This window comes from Loxodonta africana, chromosome 3 (assembly GCF_030014295.1).
Source record: "Loxodonta africana isolate mLoxAfr1 chromosome 3, mLoxAfr1.hap2, whole genome shotgun sequence".
NCBI classification, from domain to species: Eukaryota; Metazoa; Chordata; class Mammalia; order Proboscidea; family Elephantidae; genus Loxodonta; species Loxodonta africana.
Genome location: NC_087344.1, coordinates 99,792,292 through 99,815,757, shown reverse-complemented (window position 1 = coordinate 99,815,757; position 23,466 = coordinate 99,792,292). Strand labels below are relative to the sequence as shown.

Below are 23,466 nucleotides of genomic sequence, written 5' to 3'. Positions count from 1 at the left end.
TTGTTTTTTTATAACCATTCGACAGATGAGTAAACTGAGGTTCAAAGGTGTTAAGTAAGTTGCCCAAAATTTGGACTTTTTTGAATCTTCATTGTCCTTAAAGGCTAATAGTCTCCTCCTTATAGTATATTCTCTATTCCTCAGTTAAATTACAAGATTACAGAATTCTGGAGAAACAGCTGTAATTATGAAACTCTTCAAATCCAGAAGTCTATCTGGGACTGAGCCCATGATTCTGGCAATCTGAACAGAGCTAATACTCTTCAGCTGTCTTCTATGTTGTGTCTCAGCTGAGCTTGGTGGGACTTGAAGGAATTAATTAGGAGAGAGATAGGGGAAGTGTAAGTAACAAGACAAAGGGAAGAGAAAGCTTAGCAAATCTGGAGAACTACAAACTCTTCATTATGGCTGAAGTATACATTTTGTAAGGTGAAGAAAGATAGCAAATAAGCTTGGGAGGTAAACACAGGCATACCTTTTGATTTAAGTCTATATGAAGCTCTTAGAATAACATGACACCTTCATCAAGATTAGAAGGGTGATTCAATAAAGTAGTCCCACAGTCTGAGTGTTTAAGGTTTTTGTTGATGTTTTGTTTTTCATATATAGAGATTTTTTTGTATAAAATGTCTTCTGCTGAACAGCCCCTGACTAAAATCCCTATGAACAAAGAAAGAGACAAAAATTACACCAGTAACAAAAGCTAATAGGCACTCTAGTGTGAAGATATAGACGGCATCTCCACTGATTATGAGTAAACTGAATTTTGGAAAATCCATGAGTTGCCTGCCCCAAGCTTTGCCTTGCCTGCCTATAGTAAGTGTAAAGACCACAGTCTTCTTGATTTACAGACTTCAAGTCTTTACCAAAAAATTAAATAAGTACTGCTTTCTTTAGTAGCCTCTATACTGTTCCCCACCTTGTCTTCCCTTCCTCCCCACCACAAGGATGCAAACATGTGTACTTACCACACACCATTTGCTTTACCTATTCAGAGAGTTCATCCTTTACGAGTGACAGAGAAGAAAGTTGGAGTGAGGGAGATGGGAAGGGGAAAACCTGTCTATGGTGTTTGCATCTAGTGAGATCTAATTTTTGAAAATAAAGTAGTGTGGTTGGGTCAAAGAGAGGGAGACCAATGGTAGTTGCATATGCTAAGAAGTATATAGATTATGACATATTACACAATTTAGGTTATCTGAAAGCCCTGGTGGTGCAGTGGTTAAGACCTCAGTTGCTAACCAAAAGGTCAGCAGTTCGAATCTACCAGCTACTCCTTGGAAACCCTATGGGGAAGTTCTGCTCTATCCTATAGGGTTGCTATGCATTGGAATTGACTCATTGGCAATGGGTTTGGTTTTTTGTTTTGTTTTTGGTTTGGTTTGATATTCAGCAAATGTGGAAACAAGATCCCACTACCACCAAGCCCCTGAGAGGCACTGGGAATTGGTTAGAGTTGAAACCCTGCTCTTTGACTGCACATCTAAATGAAACATGAGTAGGGTCAAGGGAAATCTATGTGACTCACCTGCTGGGTTGTACTGAGTCTGAACAGGTTCTCATTTAAAGCTTAGTAAAAGAAAAAAAAATATATACATATATACACACACACACACATATATATTAGGCCTAATTTAAAAAAAAATACTGCAGAACATAGAAAAGGAATCATAGTCCTGCAGACTCTAAAGAAAAATAAACCTTTGAATATCATTTACTCTAGAAACTAGAAAAAAAAAAGGAAAATCACTAGTGTTCTTTGTGGGATATAAGATGTCTTATCTTCTATTGAAATGAATTGGAAAGTACTAAACATAATGAGATTAAAAAAAAGATATAAGAATAAAATTTAAAGGCACAAAAATGAACAAGAAATGAGAAAGAACTTGAGGAAGTATGAATGATCTCAAGGAAATTAAAAAATTTATAGAAGAATTAGGAGATAATCAGGAACCCATAAGAAGCAACATTAATGTCAGAGAAAATCTAATACATAATGTAAAACTTGAGAGGCTCCAATAAAATCTAGAGGGAAAGAGCAGAGAAGAAAATGAGGGTGGATAAAAAATACAGACGAATAAGAGCAGATATTATTATCTCATTGGTACTGTAGAAAAAAACTGAAATAGAAATTAAAAAAAAAAGTCACAACTGAAGAAACTTCCTAGGGGTGGGGGAAAAAAGAGGATTTCTCAAGTTGAAAAACTGAAAAAAAAAATTTGTTTCAAGCCTCAAGTTGCAATATTGAAGGATTCCACAGACAAAATATTGAATGACACAGGAAGCATCAAAAGAAGATGGAAGGAACACACAGAATCACTGTACCAAAAAGTTCAAACATTTCAGGAGGTAGCATATAATCAAGAACTGATGGTACTGAAGGAAGAAGTCCAAGCTGCACTGAAGGCATTGGCTAAAAACAAGGCTGCAGGAACTGACAGAATACCAATTGAGATGTTTCAACAAACAGATGCAATGCTGGAAGCACTCACTTGTCTATGCCAAGAAATCTGGATGACAGCTACCTGGTGAACCAACTGGAAAAGATCTATATTTGTGCCCATTCCAAACAAAGGCGATCCAACAGAATGCAGAATTACTGAACAATATCATCAATATTATACTCAAGTAAAATTTTCCTGAAGATAATTCAAAAATGATTGCAGCAGTACATCAACCAGGAACTGTCAGAAATTCAAGCCAGATTCAGAAGAGGATGGGGAACGAGGTATATCATTGCTGATGTGAGATGGATCTTGGCTGAAATCAGAAAATACCAGGAAAATATTTACCTATGTTTTATTGTCTATGCAAAGGTATCCAACTGCGTGGATCACAACGAATTATGGATAATATTGCAAAGAATGAGAATTCCAGAACACTTAATCGTGCTTACGTGGAACCTGTACATAGACCAAGAGGCAGTTGTTTCAGCAGAACAAGGGAATACTGCATGGCTTAAAATCAGGAAAGGTATGAGTCAGAGTTGTATCCTTTCACCTTACTTATCCAATCTGTATGCTGAGCAAATAATCTGAGAATCTGGACTATATGAAGAAAAATGTGGCATCAGGATTGGAAGAAGATTAATTAACAACCTGCGATGTGCAGCTGAAACAGTCTTGCTTGCTGAAAGTGAAGAGGCCTTGAAGCACTTAGTGATGAAGATCAAAGACTACAGCCTTCAGTATGGATTACACCTCAACATAAAGAAAACGAAAATCCTCACAACTGGACCAGTAAGAAACACCATGATAAATGGAGAAAATATTGAAGTTGTCAAGGAGTTCATTTTTCTTGGATCCACAATCAATGCCCATGGAAACAGCAGTCAAGAAATCAATCGACTTATTGCATTGGGCAAATCTGCTGCAAAAGAACTCTTTAAAGTGTTAAAAAACACAGATGTCAACTTATGGACTAAGGTACACTTGACTCAAGCCATGATATTTTCAATCACCTCATATGCATGTGAAAGCTGGAAGATGAATAAGGAAGACCAAAGAAGAATTAATGCATTCAAATTACAGTGTTGGCAAAGAATATTGAATATACCATGGGTTGCCAAAACAATGAATAAATCTGTCTTGGAAAAAGTACAGCCAGGATGCTCCTTAGAAACAAGGATGGCAAGACTTTGTCTCACATACTTTGGGCATGTTATCAGGAGGCATCGGTCCCTGGAAAAGGACATCATGCTTGGTAAATTAGAGGGTCAGCAAAAAAGAGGAAGACCCTCAATGAAATGGATTGGCACAGTGGCTGCAACAGTGGACTCTAACATAGCGAAGATTGAGAGGATGGTGCAGGAACAAGCAGTGTTTCGTTCTATTGTATGAACCAGAGCTGACTCAGTGGCACCGAAAAACAACAACAATACTTGTTTGCATATTGAAAGGATAAAATATGTATATGTGTCTATCCTGACAAACCTTTTTGCATTGTAAAGCCAAAAAAATTATTCAAGGATCCAGGCCAAAAACAAAATAAAACTGAACCAAACCAAAGAAAGAAAGACGAATTATAGATCAAAAATCAGACTTACCCCAGACTTATGCAATAATAAATCTCAGAAGACACTGGAGCTGAGTCTATGGAATTTCAAAGGTGAAAAAAAATGTAACTGAAGCCAAATTACATTCATGTGTAAAGCCATATAACATAATGGTTAAGGGTGCAGGATTTGCCTAGAGAAATAAGAGCAATCACACGAATAGATATATGCACACCCGTGTTCGTTGCAGCACTGCTCACAATAGCAAAAAGATGGAAACAACCTAGGTGCCCATCAACAGCCAAACGGATAAACAAATTATGGTACATACAGACAATGGAATACTACGCAACGATAAAGAACAACGATGAATCCGTGATATATCTCACAACGTGGATGAATCTGGAAGGCATTATGCTGAGTGAAATTAGTCAATCACAAAAGGACAAATATTGTATGAGACCACTATTATAAGAACTCAAGAAAAGGTTTAAACACAGAAGAAAACATTCTTTGATGGTTAGGAGGGTGGGGAGGGAGGAAGAAGGGAATTCCCTAACTAGATAGTAGACAAGAATCATGTTAGGTGATGGGAAGGACAACACACAATACAGGGGAAGTCAGCACAACTGGGCTAAACCAAAAACTAAGAAGTTTCCTGAATACAACCAAATACTTCGAGAGACAGATTAGCAGGGGCTGGGGTCTGGGGACCATGGTTTCGGGGAACATCTGGGTCAACTGGCATAAAAAAGCTTATTAAGAAAATACTCTGCGTCCCACTTTGGTGAGTGGCATCTGGGATTTTAAAAGATTGCAAGTGGCCTTCTAAGATGCATCAATTGGTCCCAACCCACTTGGAGTGAAGGAGAATGAAGAACACCAAAGACATAAAGATAATATTAGCCTGGGAGACAAAAGGGCCACATAAACCAGAGACTACATCAGCCTGAGACTAGAAGAATTAGATGGTGCCCAACTACCACCAGTCCCTGCCGGAACTCAAATTCACTTAAAAAGACCAGACTTAATGGTCTGACTGAGACTGGAGGAACGCTGGACGCCATGGCCCCAGATGCTCTGTTAACTCAGAATTAAGACCATTCCCAAAGCCGGCTCTTCAGACAAAGGTTAGACTCTACTGTAAAACATAAAATAATACTCATGAAGCCTGTGCTTCTTAGTTCAAGCAGATACACAAGACCAAATGGGCAACTCCTGTCCAGAGGCAGGAGGAGAAGGCCAAATGGGACAGGAGCTGGTTGGATAGACATGGGAAACCCGGGATGGAAAGGGGGAATGTGCTGTCACATTACAGGAATTACAACTAGTGTCACATAACAATATGTATATAAATTTTTGTACGAGAAATTAACTTGAGCTGTAAACTTTCACCTAAATCGCAGTTAAAAAAGAGTGCATTATTTGGACTCGAACAGCCAGGGATTGAGTCCTGACTTTTCCATTGATCTGTGTGTCCTTGGGCAAGTCATTTATATGTCTCATAGGATGATTGTCTCCATTAAATAAGATAATGTCCACAAAGTACTCAGCAGACTCACTAAAGAAGTTTTAACTGGATAAATTCAATTGAAGTTAAAATTTGAACTCAGGTCTACTTGAGTCTGAATCAGACTCACAAACCCTGTCTTCCAGTCCTGACTTCTTGACTTCAATTTGACTTTGGCAATTTGGAACCCGTTTTTTTTCTGATTAGAATTACGGTGCCTATTATAGCAACTAGAAGCTATTCTGACATTTAACTTGTCATGGTTCTTTCAATGTCCTAGGGTAACATTACAGAATATAGGAGAAGAAAACCTTTTACTAGAAGGCTTTTAAGGATTTAATCAGTCACATAAGTTCTATATGCTAGTCACATTACACAATGCCCCAGTTCAAACTTTTCCCATAGTCTCCTTCTGCTACTATTAGCACATAATCAAACAGGCGCAGGAGAGTTTCTGATGACATTTTTTTCCAGGGCTCTTATCTCATATTGTATATTCCAAATTTCTGATAAGTCTTAATTCTGTTTTGAAAAATAAATGTTATGTAATGAATACATATCAATGGATATGAGTTTTTGTTATTATTTTTTTGTTTTTAATCAAAGGGTCAAAAAATGCTCTAGGCATAAACTTTCTAAAAGACCCTGGAAAGAAATTGTAAGAAGTGTAGAAGACAGAAATAAGTTCTATTGCAGTTCATTTCTAGATTTGTGCTAATATCAGATCTTCATATGATTATTAATATCCCTTGTGGACTGATAAACAACATTTCAATAAATGTTTTACAGTCACGTCACTAAATATTGTTGATTGCTGCTTGGTGCCCTCATCTACCCCTTTTATCTCCTTTTCTGTGATGCAATACTTCCCATGCTTAAAAAAGTCACATGAAAATACAACTCTTCTAGAAAACCCAGAATATATCCCACAACTTGCTCTTTATTTTTGCTTGAATTTTGATGGGCAAGAAGGAGAAAAAAATCTTATCACAATTATGTTGCTAGCAACAGAAACTGCATTTGGCTAATATAGCAAATATGTGTATATATATACACACACTTTTTCTTTTAAGGATATGATGTACTTTATTTGGGAAAAATAAAACTTCGGAAAGGACCAATTTTTTTGTTCCCAAATTAAAAGAGTACATTTCCCAGGCTTCTTTGGCATTGAGGGTCTGATATTGATTTAAGTTCTATCAACGAGATGCAATGCATGAGATTTGGAAGGCAGAGTGGGCGAGAGGGAGATTTCATTTATGGTTTGTCTATTTTGCAGTAGTATAGTGACTCCTTACCCTAGCAGACATTAGTGTTTGTACTGCCTAGTCACTAGCTTCACAATTAAGGGCAAGTGAGACATCAGCCAGATGCCTGAAAGTCCCTGATCTCTAGACCACATTTGTGGAGGTCTGAATATGAACCTAGCAACAGCCCCCAGCCTCCATCCCTTCAGCCCTTGCAATAATTTTGTGTGAACTTAATTCCCTACATTAAGATCCTTTCTAATAGAAATACCTGAAGTAGTTTCTGTTTCCCACACTGAACCCAGAATGACACAGGTATCAAAAATCTCTCTTAATATAAACTTCTTGGTATAAACTTAAAGATTCATTGCACATCCTTCTAAGGCAATGATATTGATGATCAATATTGTTATGTGTTTGTCATTAAAACTACTGTTTCCTTTTCTTGGACAGGTGGCAGAATTTTGTTGAGTTGCTGAGCAGAGCTTCCTCTGATATGTTGTGTGATTTGCCTGCAGGTGAGTTCAGTTATTTTGTTGTTCAAGGCATCTCTGCAAGACACGGAAAATGGTTAGCGAAGAAATCCTCTTATAAAACCGCAGATTCCTGAGACAACTTCCATTTCCTGGAGCTGTTGTTTGTTAAGCTCTTTAGCTTCAATAGTTTGCTTGTTGGGTTTCATATTATTCCTCCTGATTTGTAAACAGCTTACCAGTGAAGAAAAACTAGGAGTGAGAATTGCTTTAATGGCTATTCTTTGCCAGTTGGGTCATTTTTGTTGTTTTTAATTGCTGTAGAGTCAATTCTGACTTATGGAGACCCCGTGTGTTGGTAGAACTGCTTCATAAGATTTTCTTGGCTGTGATCTTAACGGAAACAGATTCACCAGGCCTATCTTCTGTGGTACCACTGGGTGGGTTCGAACCACCAACCTCTCGGTTAACAGTCGAGGGCAAACCATTTCCACCACTTAGGGACCTCATTTGGGACATAAAAACATGTAATTGTCCAAGTTTTATTTTGTCATGACTCATTCTCTAGTGGTAGCCCCTTAAGACTAATGGAAAAGACAGAAAAAAAAAAAAAAGGAAGAATTCAGGGAAAAAAAATAGGAACAAAATGTCAAAATAAACTCACAACTAGAAATCATACAAAAACAGCAATTAGAAATCCAAAAGATAAACACAAGACTTCAGAACTGGACGGTGTGATAGAAGGGCTGAGGAGCAGGTTTGGAACAATGGAAGACAGGATAAGAGAAATTGAAGACAAATTCCCAGATATGACTTTTTTTCAAGGAAAAATCAGAAAAAACAACAAAGAAAAATGAAGAAACCTTGAGAATTATGTGGGATACAATCAAAAGCAAAAACTTGTGAGTGATTGGGGTTCCAGGACAGGAGGAGAAAATGGAAAACACAGAGAGGATCATTGAAGAACCACTGACAGAAAATTTCCCTAATATCATAAAAGATGAAAAGCTGACCATACAAGAAGCTCAACAAACTCCATATAGGCTAGTCCCCAAAAGTAAATCACCAAAAAAAAAAAAAAAACTCAGTGCCCAAAAGTAAATCACCAAGGCATATCATAATCACACTTGCTAAAACCAAAAACAAAGAATCCTGAGAGCAGCTCAAAAAAACAAAGTCACATACAGAGGGGAAACAATAAGACTAAGCTCTGATTACTCAGCAGAAACATGCAGGCAAGAAGGCAATGGGATGACATGTATAAAACCTTGAAAGAAAAAAAATTGCCAACCAAGAATAATATATCCTTCAAAACTCTCACTCAAATATGATGGTGAAATTAGGACATTTCCAGATAAACACAAATTAAGGGAATACGTAAAAACCAAACTGAATTTAAAAAATTACTAAGGGGAGTACTTCAGTTGTAGAACCAAAAACATCAGACAACAGCCTGAATCTGGGACTCAAGACCGCATCAGCCAGATACCAACCTAGATAATGAACTCTCAAGAAGAAAACAAAACTAAAAGATTTACAACAGGGAACCAGAGAGGTTAATCTGTAAATGACAACAATGTCAGAACAATAAAAGAAGGAATAAATGGTGTAGGTATAGAACTTTCAAATGAAGAGGAACTCAAGGTGATAACAAGTAATAAAAGACTGGTTCAAACTTAGAAAGATAAGAGTAAACTTCAAGATAACCACAAAGAAAGTTAGCAAACTTACTCATCAAAATAAAGAAGAAAAAAACATACATTCTCAGTAAATACAATATCTACAAAAAAAAAAAAAAAATTCACAAACAAAAAGAATTCAGCACAGGAGAGTAAGAGGAACAAAGAAAATGTCAGCACCAAAAAAAAAAAAAAAAAAAAAGTTCTACAATATGACAGCAAAAAACTCACACCAATCAATAATTACATTGAACATAAATATCCTAAACGCACCTATAAAGAGAGTGACAGAATGTATAGAAAAAAACAGGATCCACCAATATGCTGTCTATAAGAGACACACCTTAGAAATAAAGACCTAAATTTATTAAAAATCAAAGGATGGAAAAAATACACCAAGCAAACAGCTACTAAAAAATAGCAGAAGTGGCAATACTAATCCCAGATAAAATAGACTTTAAAACAAAATTCACCATAAAAGACAAGGAAGGGCATTATATAATTATTAAAGGGACAATCCGTCATGAAGACGTAACCATAATAAATATCTAGGCATACAGTGACAGGGATCCAAAATACATAAAACAAACTCTAACAGGACTGAAAGAGAAATTGACAATTTCACAATGATAGTAGAAGACTTCAACACACCCCTCTCGGTAAAGGACAGAACACCTAGAAAGAAACTCAGAGAGATACAGAAGATCTAAAGGCCACAGTCAGCAAACTTGACCTAATAGATACATATAGAACACTACACCCAACAACTGCAAAGTACACATTCTTTCCCAATGCACATGGAACGTTCTCCCAAATAGATCACATCTTAGGCCGCAGAGCAAGCCTCAACAAAATCCAAAACATTGAGATAATACAAAGTGTCTTCTCTGACCACACCACCATCAAAGTAGAAGTTAACAACAGGAAGAACAAGAAAAAAAAAATCAATTACATGGAAACTGAATAACACCCTGCTTAATAACCACTGAGGAATAGAAGAAATCAGAGATGGAATCAAAAGATACCTAGAATCAAATGAGAATGAAAACACATCGTACCAAAATCTTTTGAACACAGCAAAGGCGGTGCTCAGAGGTCAATTTATAGCAACAGATGCACACAGCAAAAAAGAAGAAAGAGACAAAATCAAAACATTAGCTGCACAACTTGAACAAATAGAAAGAGAAAAGCAAAAGAAGCCCACAGCCACCAGAAGAAAGGAAATAGTAAAGATCAGAGCTGAAATAATGAAATAGAGAGAAGAGAAAAACGATAGAAAGAATGAACAAAACCAAAAGTTGATTCTTTGAAAGCAATAACAAAATCGACAAACCACCAACCAAATTGACAAAAGAAAAACACGAGAGGATGCAAATTACCCAAATAAGAAATGAAATGAGGGACATTACAACACACCCAACTGAAATAAAAAGGGTCATATCAGAGTATTGTGAAAAACTATAACAAATTTGAAATCCTAGAAGAAATGGACAGATTTCTAGAAACACGCTACCTACCCAAACTAACACAAAATGATGTTGAACATCTGAACAGACCCATATTAAGAAAAGGGATTGAAAAGGTGAAGAAAGAAAAAAAAAACAAAAACTCCCAACCAAAGAAAAAAAAAGCCCTGGCCCAGATGGCTTTACTGGAGAATTCTAAGAAACATTCAGAGAAGAGCTTACACCAGTACTACTCAAACTATTTCAGAACATAGAAAAGGAAGCAATACTGCTGAATTCATTTTATGAGCCAGCATAACCCTGATACCAAAACCAGGCAAAGACACCACAAAAAAAGAAAATTACAGACCAATATCTCTCATGAATACAGATGCAAAAATTCCCAACAAAATTCTAGCCAATAGAATTAAAAACCATATCAAAAAAATAATACACCATGACCAAATGGATTCACACCAGGTATGCAAGGGTGGTTCAACATTAGAAAATCAGTCACTGTAATCCACCACATAAATAAAATAAAAGAATCACATGATCACTGCAATTGAGGTAGAAAAGGCATTCGACAAAGTCCAACACCCATTCCTGATAAAAACTCTCAATAAAATAGGTCTAGAAGGAAAATTCCTCAACATAATAAAGGACATATATTCAAAACCAACAGCAAACATCATTCTTCACGGAGAGAGGCTGAAAACATTCCCCTTGAGAACAGGAACAAGACAAGAATGCCCTTTACCACCACTCCTATTTAACATTGTACTGAAAGTCCTAGCTGGAGCAATAAGGTAAGAAAAAGAAATAAAGGGCATCCAAACTGGTAATGAAGAAGTAAAACTGACCCTATTTGTGGATGATAGGTACTATACATAGAAAACCCAAAAGGCTCCATGAGAAAACTACTGCAACTAATAGAAAGCTTCAGCAGAGTAGGAGGATACAAGATAAACATACAACAATCAGTTGGATTCTAGTAAACCAACAAAGAGAACTATGAAAAGGAAATCGGGAAAACAATACCATTTGTAACAGCCCCTAAAAAAATAAAATACTTAGGAATAAATCTAACCAGGGATGTAAAAGACCTATACAAATAAAACTACAAAACACTGCTGCAAGAAACCAAAACAGATCTACATAAAGGGAAAAACATACTATGCTAACTGATAGGTAGACTCAACATTGTGAAAATATTATTACTACCCAAAGCAATCTACAAATCCTGATCCAAATACCAACAGCATTCTTTAAAGAGTTGGAAAAACTAATCATTAATTTTATATAGAAAGGGAAGAGGCCCTGGATAAGTAAAGCATAATTGAAGAAAAAGAATAAAGTGGGAGGCCTCCCACCACCTGACGTCAGAACCTACTATGCAGCTACAGTAGTCAAAACAGCCTGGTACTGGTACAATGACAGATACATTGACCAATAGAACAGAATTGAGAACCCAGATGTAAATCCATCCACCTTCAGTCATGTGATCTTCAACAAGGGTCCAAAGCCCATCAAATGGGGAAAAGAGAGTCATTTTAACAAATGGTGCTGGCAAAACTGGATGTCCATCTGGCAAAAAAAAAAAGAAACAGGACCCATACCTCACAGCAAACACAAAAACTAATTGAAAATTGATCAAAGGCCTAAATATATAAAACCAAAAATAGTAAAGATCATAGAACAAAAAAATAGGATCAACACTAATACATGGCATTAACAGGATACAAACCATAACAAACAACACACAATCTCCAGAAGATAATTATGTAACTGGGACTTCTAAAAATTAAACACTTATGCTCATCAAAAGACTTCACCAAAAGAGAACTTACAGACGGGGAAAAAAAAATTTGGCTGTGACAAATCTGACAAAGGTCTAATGTCTAAAATCTGTAGGAAAATACAACACTTCCACAAAAAAAAAAAAAAAAAAACAACAAATAATCCATTTAAAAAAAAAAAAAACGGGCAAAGGATATAAACAGTCACTTCACCAAAGAACACATTTAAGCAGCCAACAGACACAAAAGGAAATTCTTTCCATCACTAGCCATTAGAGAAATGCAGATCAAAACCAAGATGAGGTACCATCTCACCCCACCATTACTGGCATGAATCAAAAAAACTGAAAGTAATAAATGGTGTAGAGGCTGTGGGGAGATTGGAACTCTTATGCACTGCTGGTGGGAATGCAAAATGGTACAACCATTTTGGAAAATGATATGTTGCTTCCTTAAAAAGCAAGAAATAGAAATACTGTACGATCCAGCAACTCCATTCCTAGGAATATATCCTACAGAATTAAGAGCCATCACACGAATAGACATATGCACACCCATGTTCACTGCAGCATTGTTCACAATAGCAAAAAGATGGAAACAACCTAGATGCCCATCAACAGATGAATGGATAAACAACTATGGTTCGTATACACAATGGAATGATGAATCTGTGAAGCATCTCATGACATGGATGAATCTGGAGGACATTATGCTGACTGAAATAAGTCAATCACAGAAGGACAAATACTGTATGACACCACTACTATGAAAACTCATGAAAAACTTTACACAGAAAAAGAAAAAACCTTTGATGGTTAGGAGGGAGGGAAGGAGTAGGAATGGAAAAACACTAAATAGACAACAGATAAGTGGTAATTTTGGTGAAGTGTAAGACAGTAAACAATAACTGGGAAATCCAGCACAACTCGTACAAGCCAAGGTCATAAAAGCTCCATAGAAACACCCAAACTCCCTGAGGGACCGAATTTCTGGGCCGAGGGCCGTGGGGACCACAGTCTCAGGGAACATCTGGTTCAACCGGCATAACGCAGTTCGTAAAGAAAATGTTTTACATTCTACTTTGGTGAGTAGCGCCTGAGGTCTTAAAAGCTTGTTAGTGGCCATCTAAGATACTTCTCTGCTCTCACCCTATCTGGAGCAAGTGAGAATGAAGAAAACCAAAGGCACAAGGGAAAGATTTGTCCGAATGACTGATGGACCGCAAGTACTGCAGCCTCCACCAGACAGAGTCCGGCACAACTAGATGGTGCCTAGCTACCACCACTGACTGCTCTGACAGGGATCACAATAAAGGCTCCTGGACAGATCTGGAGAAAAGTATAGAACAAAATTCTAACTCCCCCTGCTCCCCAAAAAAGACTAGACTTACTGGTCTGATAGAGACTGGAGAAACCCTGGGAGTATAGCCCCAGACACCCTTTCTTTCAGCTCGGTAATGAAGTCACTCCTGAGGTTCACCCTTCAGCCAAAGATTAGATAGGTCCATAAAACAAAGCAAGACTAAATGGACACAATAGCCCAGGGCAAGGACAAGAAGGCGAGGGAAGAGGGGCACAAGAAAACTGGTAATAGGGAACACAAGGTCGAGACGGGGAGAGTGTTGACATGTTGTGGGTTTGGCAACCAATGTAACAAAACAATATGTGTACTAATAGTTTAATAAGAAGCTAGTTTGTTCTGTAAACCTTCATCTAAAGTACAATAGGAAGCCCTGGTGGTATAGTGGTAAGAGCTCCAGCTGCTAACCAAAAAGTCGGCAGCTCGAATCCACCAGGTACCCCTTGGAGACCACATGAGGCAGTTCTACTCTATCCTATAGGGTCACTATGAGTTAGAATCAACTCAATGGCAATGGAAAGTATGATAAAAATAAATAATAAAATCTCTAAGATTTATATATAAGTATGTTTATTGCAGATTTTTTTTCTGGTAATTTTTTTTTTAATGGAAACAATGAAAGCGTTCTTCAGAAATCATTTAATTAAATTACAGTACACCCAACTGATAAAGTTTTATGCAGCTGTAAAATAACATGGATGGACTGCTACAGGAAGATTTCCAAGGCATATTATTAAGTGAAAGTATAAAAATGAATTGGGCAAAATATTTAGTAATTAGTACATTTTAAATATGACAGGTGAAAAAATATGCATTGATATTAATCTGCTATCGCAATTACTCTATTTACTACATCCGTCAACCATTTACTGATTACTCTTTGGATCAAAATACAAGGTACTGAGAGAGTAGCGGTAGAGCGGAATCCCATATCGGTCTGTATCCAGGCAGAAAAACAGAAACCTTGCTAGGCATTTCAAATAGAGGGGATTTACTACAGGGGATTGGTTATAGAAGTGTTAGGAAGCTGAAAAGGGAATAGTGAGGTAACCCAGATATTACTAACTGTAGGATGCAGCTTCCAAACCTAGGCCCGGGGAGACATAGGGAAAGGAATACTATTCTCAGAATCTAGACCATGGTGCTGCTACCCAGCTGGTGCTAAGATCCCCAAGAAGATGCCAAGCAACTGTGGAAAGGATTTCTGAAGGGATGCCACATGGTTCTTGAACCTCAAAGGGAGCACCACATAGGTGGAGCAGACCCCCTAGGTGAGGCTCAGACCTCTAAGGAAGTAGTTGGTGCTTGGATTCCTGACAGAGCACCATGTGGCCAGTGCTGGGATGACTGAAAGGGTGTCATGTGGCTGTTCACCTGAGCTCTGATGCTTCACATATGGCTGGTGCTAAGAGTGTTGAAAAACATAACAGTAGCACTTCCCAGATGTTGGAGAAATGCTCACAAAATCCAAAAACAAGAAGAGAGTATGTCTGCCCTCTCTCCACATTTTAATATCCTTTCAAGTATCTCCCATTGGGAGACTTTAGCCTGAAGCCAGTTGGCAAAAAAATCTGGAAAACATAGCTGTAGATTCCCAGCCCCAGTGTTACAAAGTATAGAAGGGTGGGATGGGGATAGGAGAAAATAGGATAGCAACAACTCAGGGTTCAAGTTTTTGTGACATGACGTATACCTTTAAAGAACTCACAGCCTTGTTGAAAGACAGGACAAATACATCAAAAGATGATAACAATAAATATTTTAACCAAATATTTTCTCTAACTCTCTTATATAAATGAGGTAATATGGTATAAGAGAAAAATACCTGAAAATAAGGGTTGAAGTCTCACTTCTGCAACTAAATAACTACCTATGTTGGAACATTTTACTTCTCTCTGACTCACTTTTCTCATCTGTACAGTGGGCAAGAATAATGAGAAAAAAATAAAGAAAGGGAGAGAGAGAGGGAGGCAGGGAGGGAGAGAGAGAGAGAAAAAAAACCTTCCCTTTTGATCTCATAGGGCGATTTCAAGTCTGACAATTTTTTTAGACAATATAGTGCTCTACAAAGGAAGAGGGTTGTGCTGGTTGCATTGCTGTGGTTGTATTATTATTGTGACAGCCTGCTAATTACTGACAAAGGAATGACTCGATCTCTTCCCATTTCTGTATTGCTGGATCTATGATGATTAAATGCTCTTAAGCACAGCACTGAGTGAGCCATTTTGTCTGATCTATAGCCCTATATGTAGATACTATAAAAGTGAAGAGGATACATTACACAGAAATTCAAGAAAGCTACTCATTATGTGTGTGTAGAACTGTAACATTTTCTCATTCCTGGGGTCTCTTTGTACTCAAATATTTCAGGATAACCTGATTACTGTACTTTTACGCAAGTACTCTCACCTTCTGTGTTTGTTTGCCAACTGCGCCCTCCCTCTGAAAAGTATTTTCGTAAATATGCTGCATTAATTTTTTTTACAGCAACGTGTAAAAAAAATTGGCACAATGGCATTTATGAAAATTCTTCACAGGGGGAGGGCACAGTTGACAAACAAACATAGAGGGCGTGTGTCATTTCCATAAAATACAGTAAAAGGACACATATTTGCATTTATATATACTACCTTGAATAAGGAAGACTAAAGAACTGATGCCTTTGAATTATGGTGTTGGCAAAGAATAATGAGTATACCAAAGACTGCCAGAAGAACAGACAAATTTGTTTTGGAAGAAGTACAGCAGGAATGCTCCTTGGAAGCAAGGATGGAGAGACTTCCTGTCACTTTTTTTGAACATGTTATCAGGAGGAACCAGTTCCTGGAGAAGGACATCATGCTTCGTAAGGTAGAGGGTCAGCAAAAAGAGGAACACCCTCAATGGAATGGATTGACACGGTGGCTACAACTATGGGCTCAAGCATAACAATGATTGTGAGGATGGCACAGGACCAGGCAGTCTTTTGTTCTGTTGTACGTAGTAGGATCATTATGAGTTGGAACCTACTTGATGGCACCTAACAACAGCAATGATTATTAGATAAAGGCTTTAAACTATCTGTGAATACGATTAATGACAAGAATGGACTAGCTTATAGCACACCAAACTTCCTGGTAAGAACAATTAGAAGACTAGATAAAATACAAAAAAAATTGCTGAAGGCTCTGTTAAGCAATTTGGAATTCAGACAGAAGGCGGGAACCCCCTCTGGAGGAAGATAACATCATACAAACTCTCTAGAGTTTTTCATACACAACGCCTAGCATTCATGAAAAAAAAAAAACAGGAATGATGCAAAAGAGTTCATGGATTTTGAAATAACTGTATGGATGACAAGATGGAGAATTTCAGCAATGAATTTGAATCTATATAAGAAGTCAAATGGAATTTCTAGAACTGAAAAATACAATAACTATACTTTTAAAACTCACTAGACATGTTTAATAGAAGATTGGATAAGCTGAAGAGTGTGTTAGTGAACAGGAAGATCATTAAGTAGAAAATATCCAGATTGAAGCATGAATGAGAAAAGAGATTGGTATATACAGAGAAGTATATGAGACATAGAGGAAATGGTCACAATTTCCAACATGCATGCAACTAAAATCCCAGAAGGATAAGAGCAAAAAAAAATAGAGGTGAAGCAATTATGATTGGGAAGTTTATAAAAATGATGAAAGACACCAAGCCACCTATTCAAGAACTGCTATGAGCTCCCACAAGGACAAATACAAATCAAACATACCTAGGCATGAAGTGGCAAAACTGCTGAAAATCAGAGTCAAAGAAAATTCTAAAAGCAACAGTGGGGAAAACAAAGCACATTACCTTAAGTGGATCAGTAGTAAGACTGATGGCTAACTTTTCAATAGAAAACAAAGAAATGATATGTTTAAAGTACTTAAAAAAACTGCCAACCCCAAATTCTATACCTAGTACAAATATACTTCAAAAGTTAACACAAAATAAACTCGTTTTGACAAATAAACTGAAAGTTTTTGTTATCATTAGACCCATAGTAAATATGTATATATATATATATGTGTATGTAAATAGAAGCTCTTTATAGTGAAGGAAAATGATTCTAGATGAAAGCACAGAAATACAGAAAAGGCTGAAGAGACAAGGAAGGAGCCCTGGCAGTACAGTGATTAAGCACTTGCAAGGTTGGTGGTTGGAACCCATCAGCTGCTTCACAGGAGAAAGATGTGGCAGTCTGCTTCTGTAAAGATATAAAAAAAATACAGCCCTGGAAATTCTATGGGGGCAGTTGTACTCTGTCCTGCAGGGCTGCTAGGAGTCAGAATTGACTCAACAGCAGTGAGTTTGGTAAAGAGACAAGGAAATGGTAAATCTGAATGTATATTGACTGAAAAAAAATAATAATAGTAATAATATTACAGTGCATTACGGGATTTAAAATGTAAATGGAATTAAAACGCAGATAATTTTTTTAAAAAACTGGAAGGGTGAATAGCATTCAAGTATTCTAAAAAAAAAAAAATTTTTTTTTTTTTTAAAGACCCTGCTTTTTTCAGAAAGTGTTAAAGGTACTAAATTGTATTAAACTCTAATGAGTCCAAGATGCTTGGCTTTATTTCTAGGTTAATCCTAAAAGAATATTAAAAGAATGTATAACTAACAAGGCAATAGAGGAAAGGAAATGGAATTTAAAAAATATCTTATTCATCCAAAAGAAGTCCAGAAAGTAGGGGAAAAAGAGTAAAATAGAATAAGGGGGATAAAGAGAAAAATAGTAAGATGATCCAACTATATCAAAAGTTACATTAAATAGAAAATGTTACATAAAATGTTACATTAGTTACATAAAATAGAAAATGATCTAATTAAAAAAAAAACTAATTGCTATACCAAAAAGAATTGGTCGATGTTCAACCATTTCAGGAGGTAGCATATGATCAGGAACTGATGGTACTGAAGGATGAAGTCCAAGCTGTGCTGAAGGCATTGGCAAAAAACGAGGCTCCAGGAATTGACAGAATAACAACTGAGATGTTTTAACAAATGCATGCAGCGCTTGAAGTCTATGCCAAGGAATTTGGAAGACAGCTATCCGGCCAACTGAGCAGAAAAGATCCATATATATGACTATTCCAAAGAAAGGTGATTCAATCAAACGTGGAAATTATTGAAAAACATCATTAATATCAGTAAAATTTTGCTGAAGATCATTCAAAAGCAGCTGCAGCAGTACATCGACAGGGAACTGCCAGAAATTCAAGCCAGATTCAGAAGAAGCTGTGGAACAAGGGATATCATTGCTGATGTCAGATGTATCCTGGATAAAAGCAGAGAATACCAGAAAGACGTTTACCTGTGTTTTATTGACTATGCAAAGGCATTTGACTGTGTGGATCATAACAAATTATGGATAACATTGCGAAGAATGGGAATTCCAGAACACTTAGTTGTGCTCCTGAGGAACCTGTACATAGATCAAGAGGCAGTTGTTCAAACAGAACAAGGGGATACTGCGTGGTTGAAGGTCAGGAAAGGTGCGTGTCAGAGTTGAATCCTTTGACCATACTTCTTTAGTCTGTATGCTGAGGAAATAATCCGAGAAACTGGACTATATGAAGAAGAACAGGGCATCAGGGCTGGAGGAAGACTCATTAACAACCTGCATTATGCAGATGGCACAGCCTTGCTTGATGAAACTGAAGAGACTTGAAGTACTTACTAATGAAGATTAAAGGCTGCAGTCTTCAGTATGGATTACACCTCAACATAAACAAAACAAAAATCTTCACAACTGGACCAATAAGCAACATCATAATAAATGGAGAAAAGATTGAAGTCAAGGATTTCATTTTACTTGAATCCACAATCAACACCCATGGAAAGCAGCAGTCAAGAAATCAAATGACACATTGCATTGGGCGAGGGTGCTGCAAAAGACCTCTTTGGAGTGTTGAGGAACAAGGATATCACCTTGAAGACTAAGGTGCACCTGGCCCAAGCTATGGTGTTTTCAGTCACCTTGCATGCATGCAAAAGCTGGACGATGAATAAGGAAGACCAAAGAAGAATTGATGCCTTTGAATTACGGTATTGGTGAAGAATATTGAATATACCATGGACTACGAAAGGAACGAAAAACCTGTCTTGGAAGAAGTACAGCCAGAATGGTTCTTAGAAGCAAGGATGGCGAGACTACGTCTCACATACTTTGGACATGTTATCAGGAGGGATCAGTCCCTGGAGAAGGACATCTTGCTTGGTAAGGTAGAGGATCAGGGAAAAAGAGGAAGACCCTCAATGAAGTGGATCGACACAGTGGCTACAAAGATGGGCTCAGGCAACAATGATTGTAAGGATGGCACAGGACTGGGCGGTGTTTTGTTCTGTGGTACGCAGGGTCGCTACGAGTCAGAACCAACAGGACAGCACCTAACAACAACAGCAGTTGCTAGAAAGGATAGGAAAACAAAAGCCATATTTATGTTGCTGACAAAGGTACACTTTAAATGTAAGGATGCCAACAAGTTGAAAGCAAAAGGAGTAAAAACGTATACCATGCAAACAACTAACCAAAAGAAAGCTGGTATAAGGATATTGCCATCAGATCAAGTAGATTTTAAGGAGCATTATTAAAGGTAAAAAAGAATAATGATAAAAAAGAGTCAATTCTCCAGAAAATCATAGCAGTTCTAAATTTGCATCACCTGATAACATAACCTCAACATATATAACGCAAAACTGGCAGAACCAAATCCTGAACCTTGCTGGGAGATTAGTGTTCCTTACTAAGTAACTGATAGAACAACAGTAACAGCAAAAAAAAAAGAAAACAGTTGTGGTTGAGTTGATAACGACTCATGGTGGTGACCCCATGTGTTTCAGAGGAGAACTGTACTTCATAGGCCAGGCCTTTCTTCTGAGGCACCTCTGGGTAGATTTGAACTGTAAATCTTTTGGTTAGTAGGTAAGTGCTTTACTGTATGTGCCACTCAGGGATCAGAAAATGAGTTAGGATATAGGAGACATGAACAACATAGTTACAAGATATTATAGGCCATTCTCTCTAAAGAACATAAATCCAGAAATTCTAAACAAAATAAGAGCAAAAGATGTCTTATAATAAATATTTGCAAGAATGCTAAACTCCATTTGTCATCGGGGAAATGCAGATTAAAACAACAATGAACCTAAATATAGTTGGCACTGAACAAACATTGGGACCCCTAGTGGCACAGTGGTTAAGAGCTCAGGCTGCTAACCAAAAGGTCAGCAGCTTGAATCCACCAGCCGCTCCTTGGAAATCGTATGGGGTAGTTTTACTCTGTTCTACAGGGTCACTATGAGTTAAAATCAACTCGATGGCACAGAACAACAATAACAAATGTTTGCTAAATTAATGAATGAAAGAGTGCTTCACACCTGAGAATACTATTGGAATTTGCTTGGGACCATTCCTAGCTGAGGCATCCCTGGATGACACAAGGGATAAGCACTTAACTACTGGCCAAAAGGTTGGTGGTTTGAACACAGAGGTCCCTCAGAAAACAGGCCTGGCGATCTGCTTCTGAAATGTCACAGCCTTGAAAGCTCTGTGGAGCAGCTCTAGCCGGCGCACGTGGGGTTGCCATGATTCAGAATCGACCTGACCACAACTAACAAAAATCAATTCCTTACTGAGTTAGAATGCCAAAGCTGCCGCAGCTTTTGTTGTCTTAAGCAAGTAACTGAACCTCTTGTTGCCTCAGTTTCCTCTTCTGTCAAAAACAGGTCATTTCTGCCTCACAGGGTTATTTCTTAGATTAAGGACAAAACATGCAGAAAATGTCTAGCATATAATGATAGATAGTTAACAGATATTCATTCCCTTCTCACAAAAGCTTCATTCAGTCGGCCCCAGAAGGCCAGAAGCTTTTATTTAAATCAGCTTTTCTGTACTCTGGCTTCACTTTAAAATTACCTAGGGAATTGTTTAAAAGTACTGGCTGGGTTTCTACCCCTGGAGATTCTGATTTAATTGGTCTGGTGTGAGGCCTGAGTGATGGTAATTTTTAAAGCTCCCCAGGTGGGTCTAATGTGCAACCAGCACTGAAGACCACTGATTTCAAGTCATTAGCCGGAGTGAAGGAGAGGGCTGGCTGTGTCACCATCAGTCCACTGGAAGCCCTATAAAACCTGGCCCTTCCAACACCTGGAAAACTCTAGAAGCCAGGTTGGCTTATTTCCTCCAGTACACATCTTCAACTGGCAGACTAGACAGATGGTTATTATTTATCCTTCCTGCTACGTTAGAAAGAAAAAAAAAATTAGCTCTGCCTGAGTTGGGGTTTTCAAACAATTTTTACATGTGCAAACAATTACCATTTATATGTTTATAGGTATTAGGAAGGAGAAAGGGAAGTTTAAAAGAGACCAGGTGGACTAGCGTGCCTTTTCTCCTAATGGAGCTTTTTGAAGTTCAGACAGTAAAGAGGAACTGGGCTGGGACAAGGTCTAGGTTCTAGATCTTATTCTAAAAGGGATAAGGCATGTGAACAGTGCCCAGCAACATGCCTGGCACATCGTAATTAATGTCAGTCCACTCCTGTGGGGGAAGGTAGAGTTGCTTAATATCATGTAATAGTAATAACACAACAACAGATAATAAGACTTTGTACTGAGCATCTTCTCTGTGTATTACGTTATGTAGGCAATTTTATTTTATCCCCACAACATTACTGTGAATCGCTGGTATCATCCCCTTTTCACAAATGACAAAACTAGGGTCTGAAAGCTTGCAGCAGGTAAAGGGAAGAGTCAAGATTAACTTTCAGGTCTGTCTGGCACCAAAGTTCATCTTCTTGCCCTTCTGCCAACCACTGCTTCTAGAATCCCTTTAGCTCTCCAACGCTTTGGCTCTGAGTAATTTGAGTCTTTTTTCGCCTAAAATAAACAACAAAAAAAAAATTTTTTTTAACATACTGGGTTAAATAAGTAGGGATCAGTGCTACTCGGTGATAATCCGTTCCCATGACAACTTAGATTCCAGCTGATTCAATGAGCTCAGCCTTCAAGGGGGCTACTGGAACTGGCTGCCATCATAACAATCATGAGCATCTATTATGGTTTATCCCGTGTAGCATCTGTGGTAGGCATGGGAAGATTAAAGAAAAAAAAAAAATGCAGAGAGAAGTCCTTCCTCTCCAAGGGCCTGAAAGGGAACTGGGAGAGCAACTTTCATTAAAAAAAAAAAAAAAAAAAAAAAAATTTTTTTTTTTTTTTTCATAGGCAGTGCCTTTATTTATCAAACTCCAAATGAGGGCACACATCATTCAGTTCTTCAACCAGCATACACTGGGCACTTACTCTGTGCTGGGTGCTGCGGCTTCAGAGAAGATTATGAAATCACACTGCCTTATCTCTCAAGAAACTGAGGGAGAAAATTCATAAAGATTCATAGGTGCCATGTTAAAAGTCATCTAGCAAGAGGCTTTTTAATCTGATGTGAATGTACTTACATGAACATGCTTACATAGATAATACTATTAGATAACATATACTAAGCGTTTGCTGTGTTCCAGGTACTTGCTCTGCATTTTCTGACTTATTTAGCCCTCACAACAACCTAGAGGTGTGATTTTCTCCATTTTACAGGTAAGGAAACTGAGGCACAGAGAGGGCACTTAACTTCCCAAGGTCATGCAGCTAATAAGGAAAGGAGCCAAGATGAGACATCAAACCCAAAACATCTGGCTTCAGAGCCTGTACTCCCAACTACTGTGTTACCCTACCTATATCTTGTAGATACCCTTATATCTTTTGTTTAAAATTATTGACTGAACCATGTTCATTGAAAATAGTGAGACCAAATTCAGAAATAATATATATTATAATTGCATATTTGAAGTATTCGCTGAATATTTAGCTGAGACTCCCAGCAATCTGTGCTGTGTGGTTGTTACGAGGATTTGTAAAATAAATAAGGAGCCAAGTCTGATG

General features: G+C 37.7%; 1 protein-coding gene across 1 annotated transcript in view; it reads left to right on the top strand.

Annotated features, from left to right (window-relative positions):
* C3H1orf87 (chromosome 3 C1orf87 homolog) overlaps positions 1–23,466 on the top strand; it is a 93,228-nt gene that overhangs the window by 58,052 nt on the left and 11,710 nt on the right. Inside the window, exon 8 of the mRNA XM_003411050.3 lies at positions 7,205–7,269. Within this exon, the coding sequence (XP_003411098.1) occupies positions 7,205–7,269 (65 nt within the window). The remainder of the gene's footprint in view (positions 1–7,204; positions 7,270–23,466) is intronic.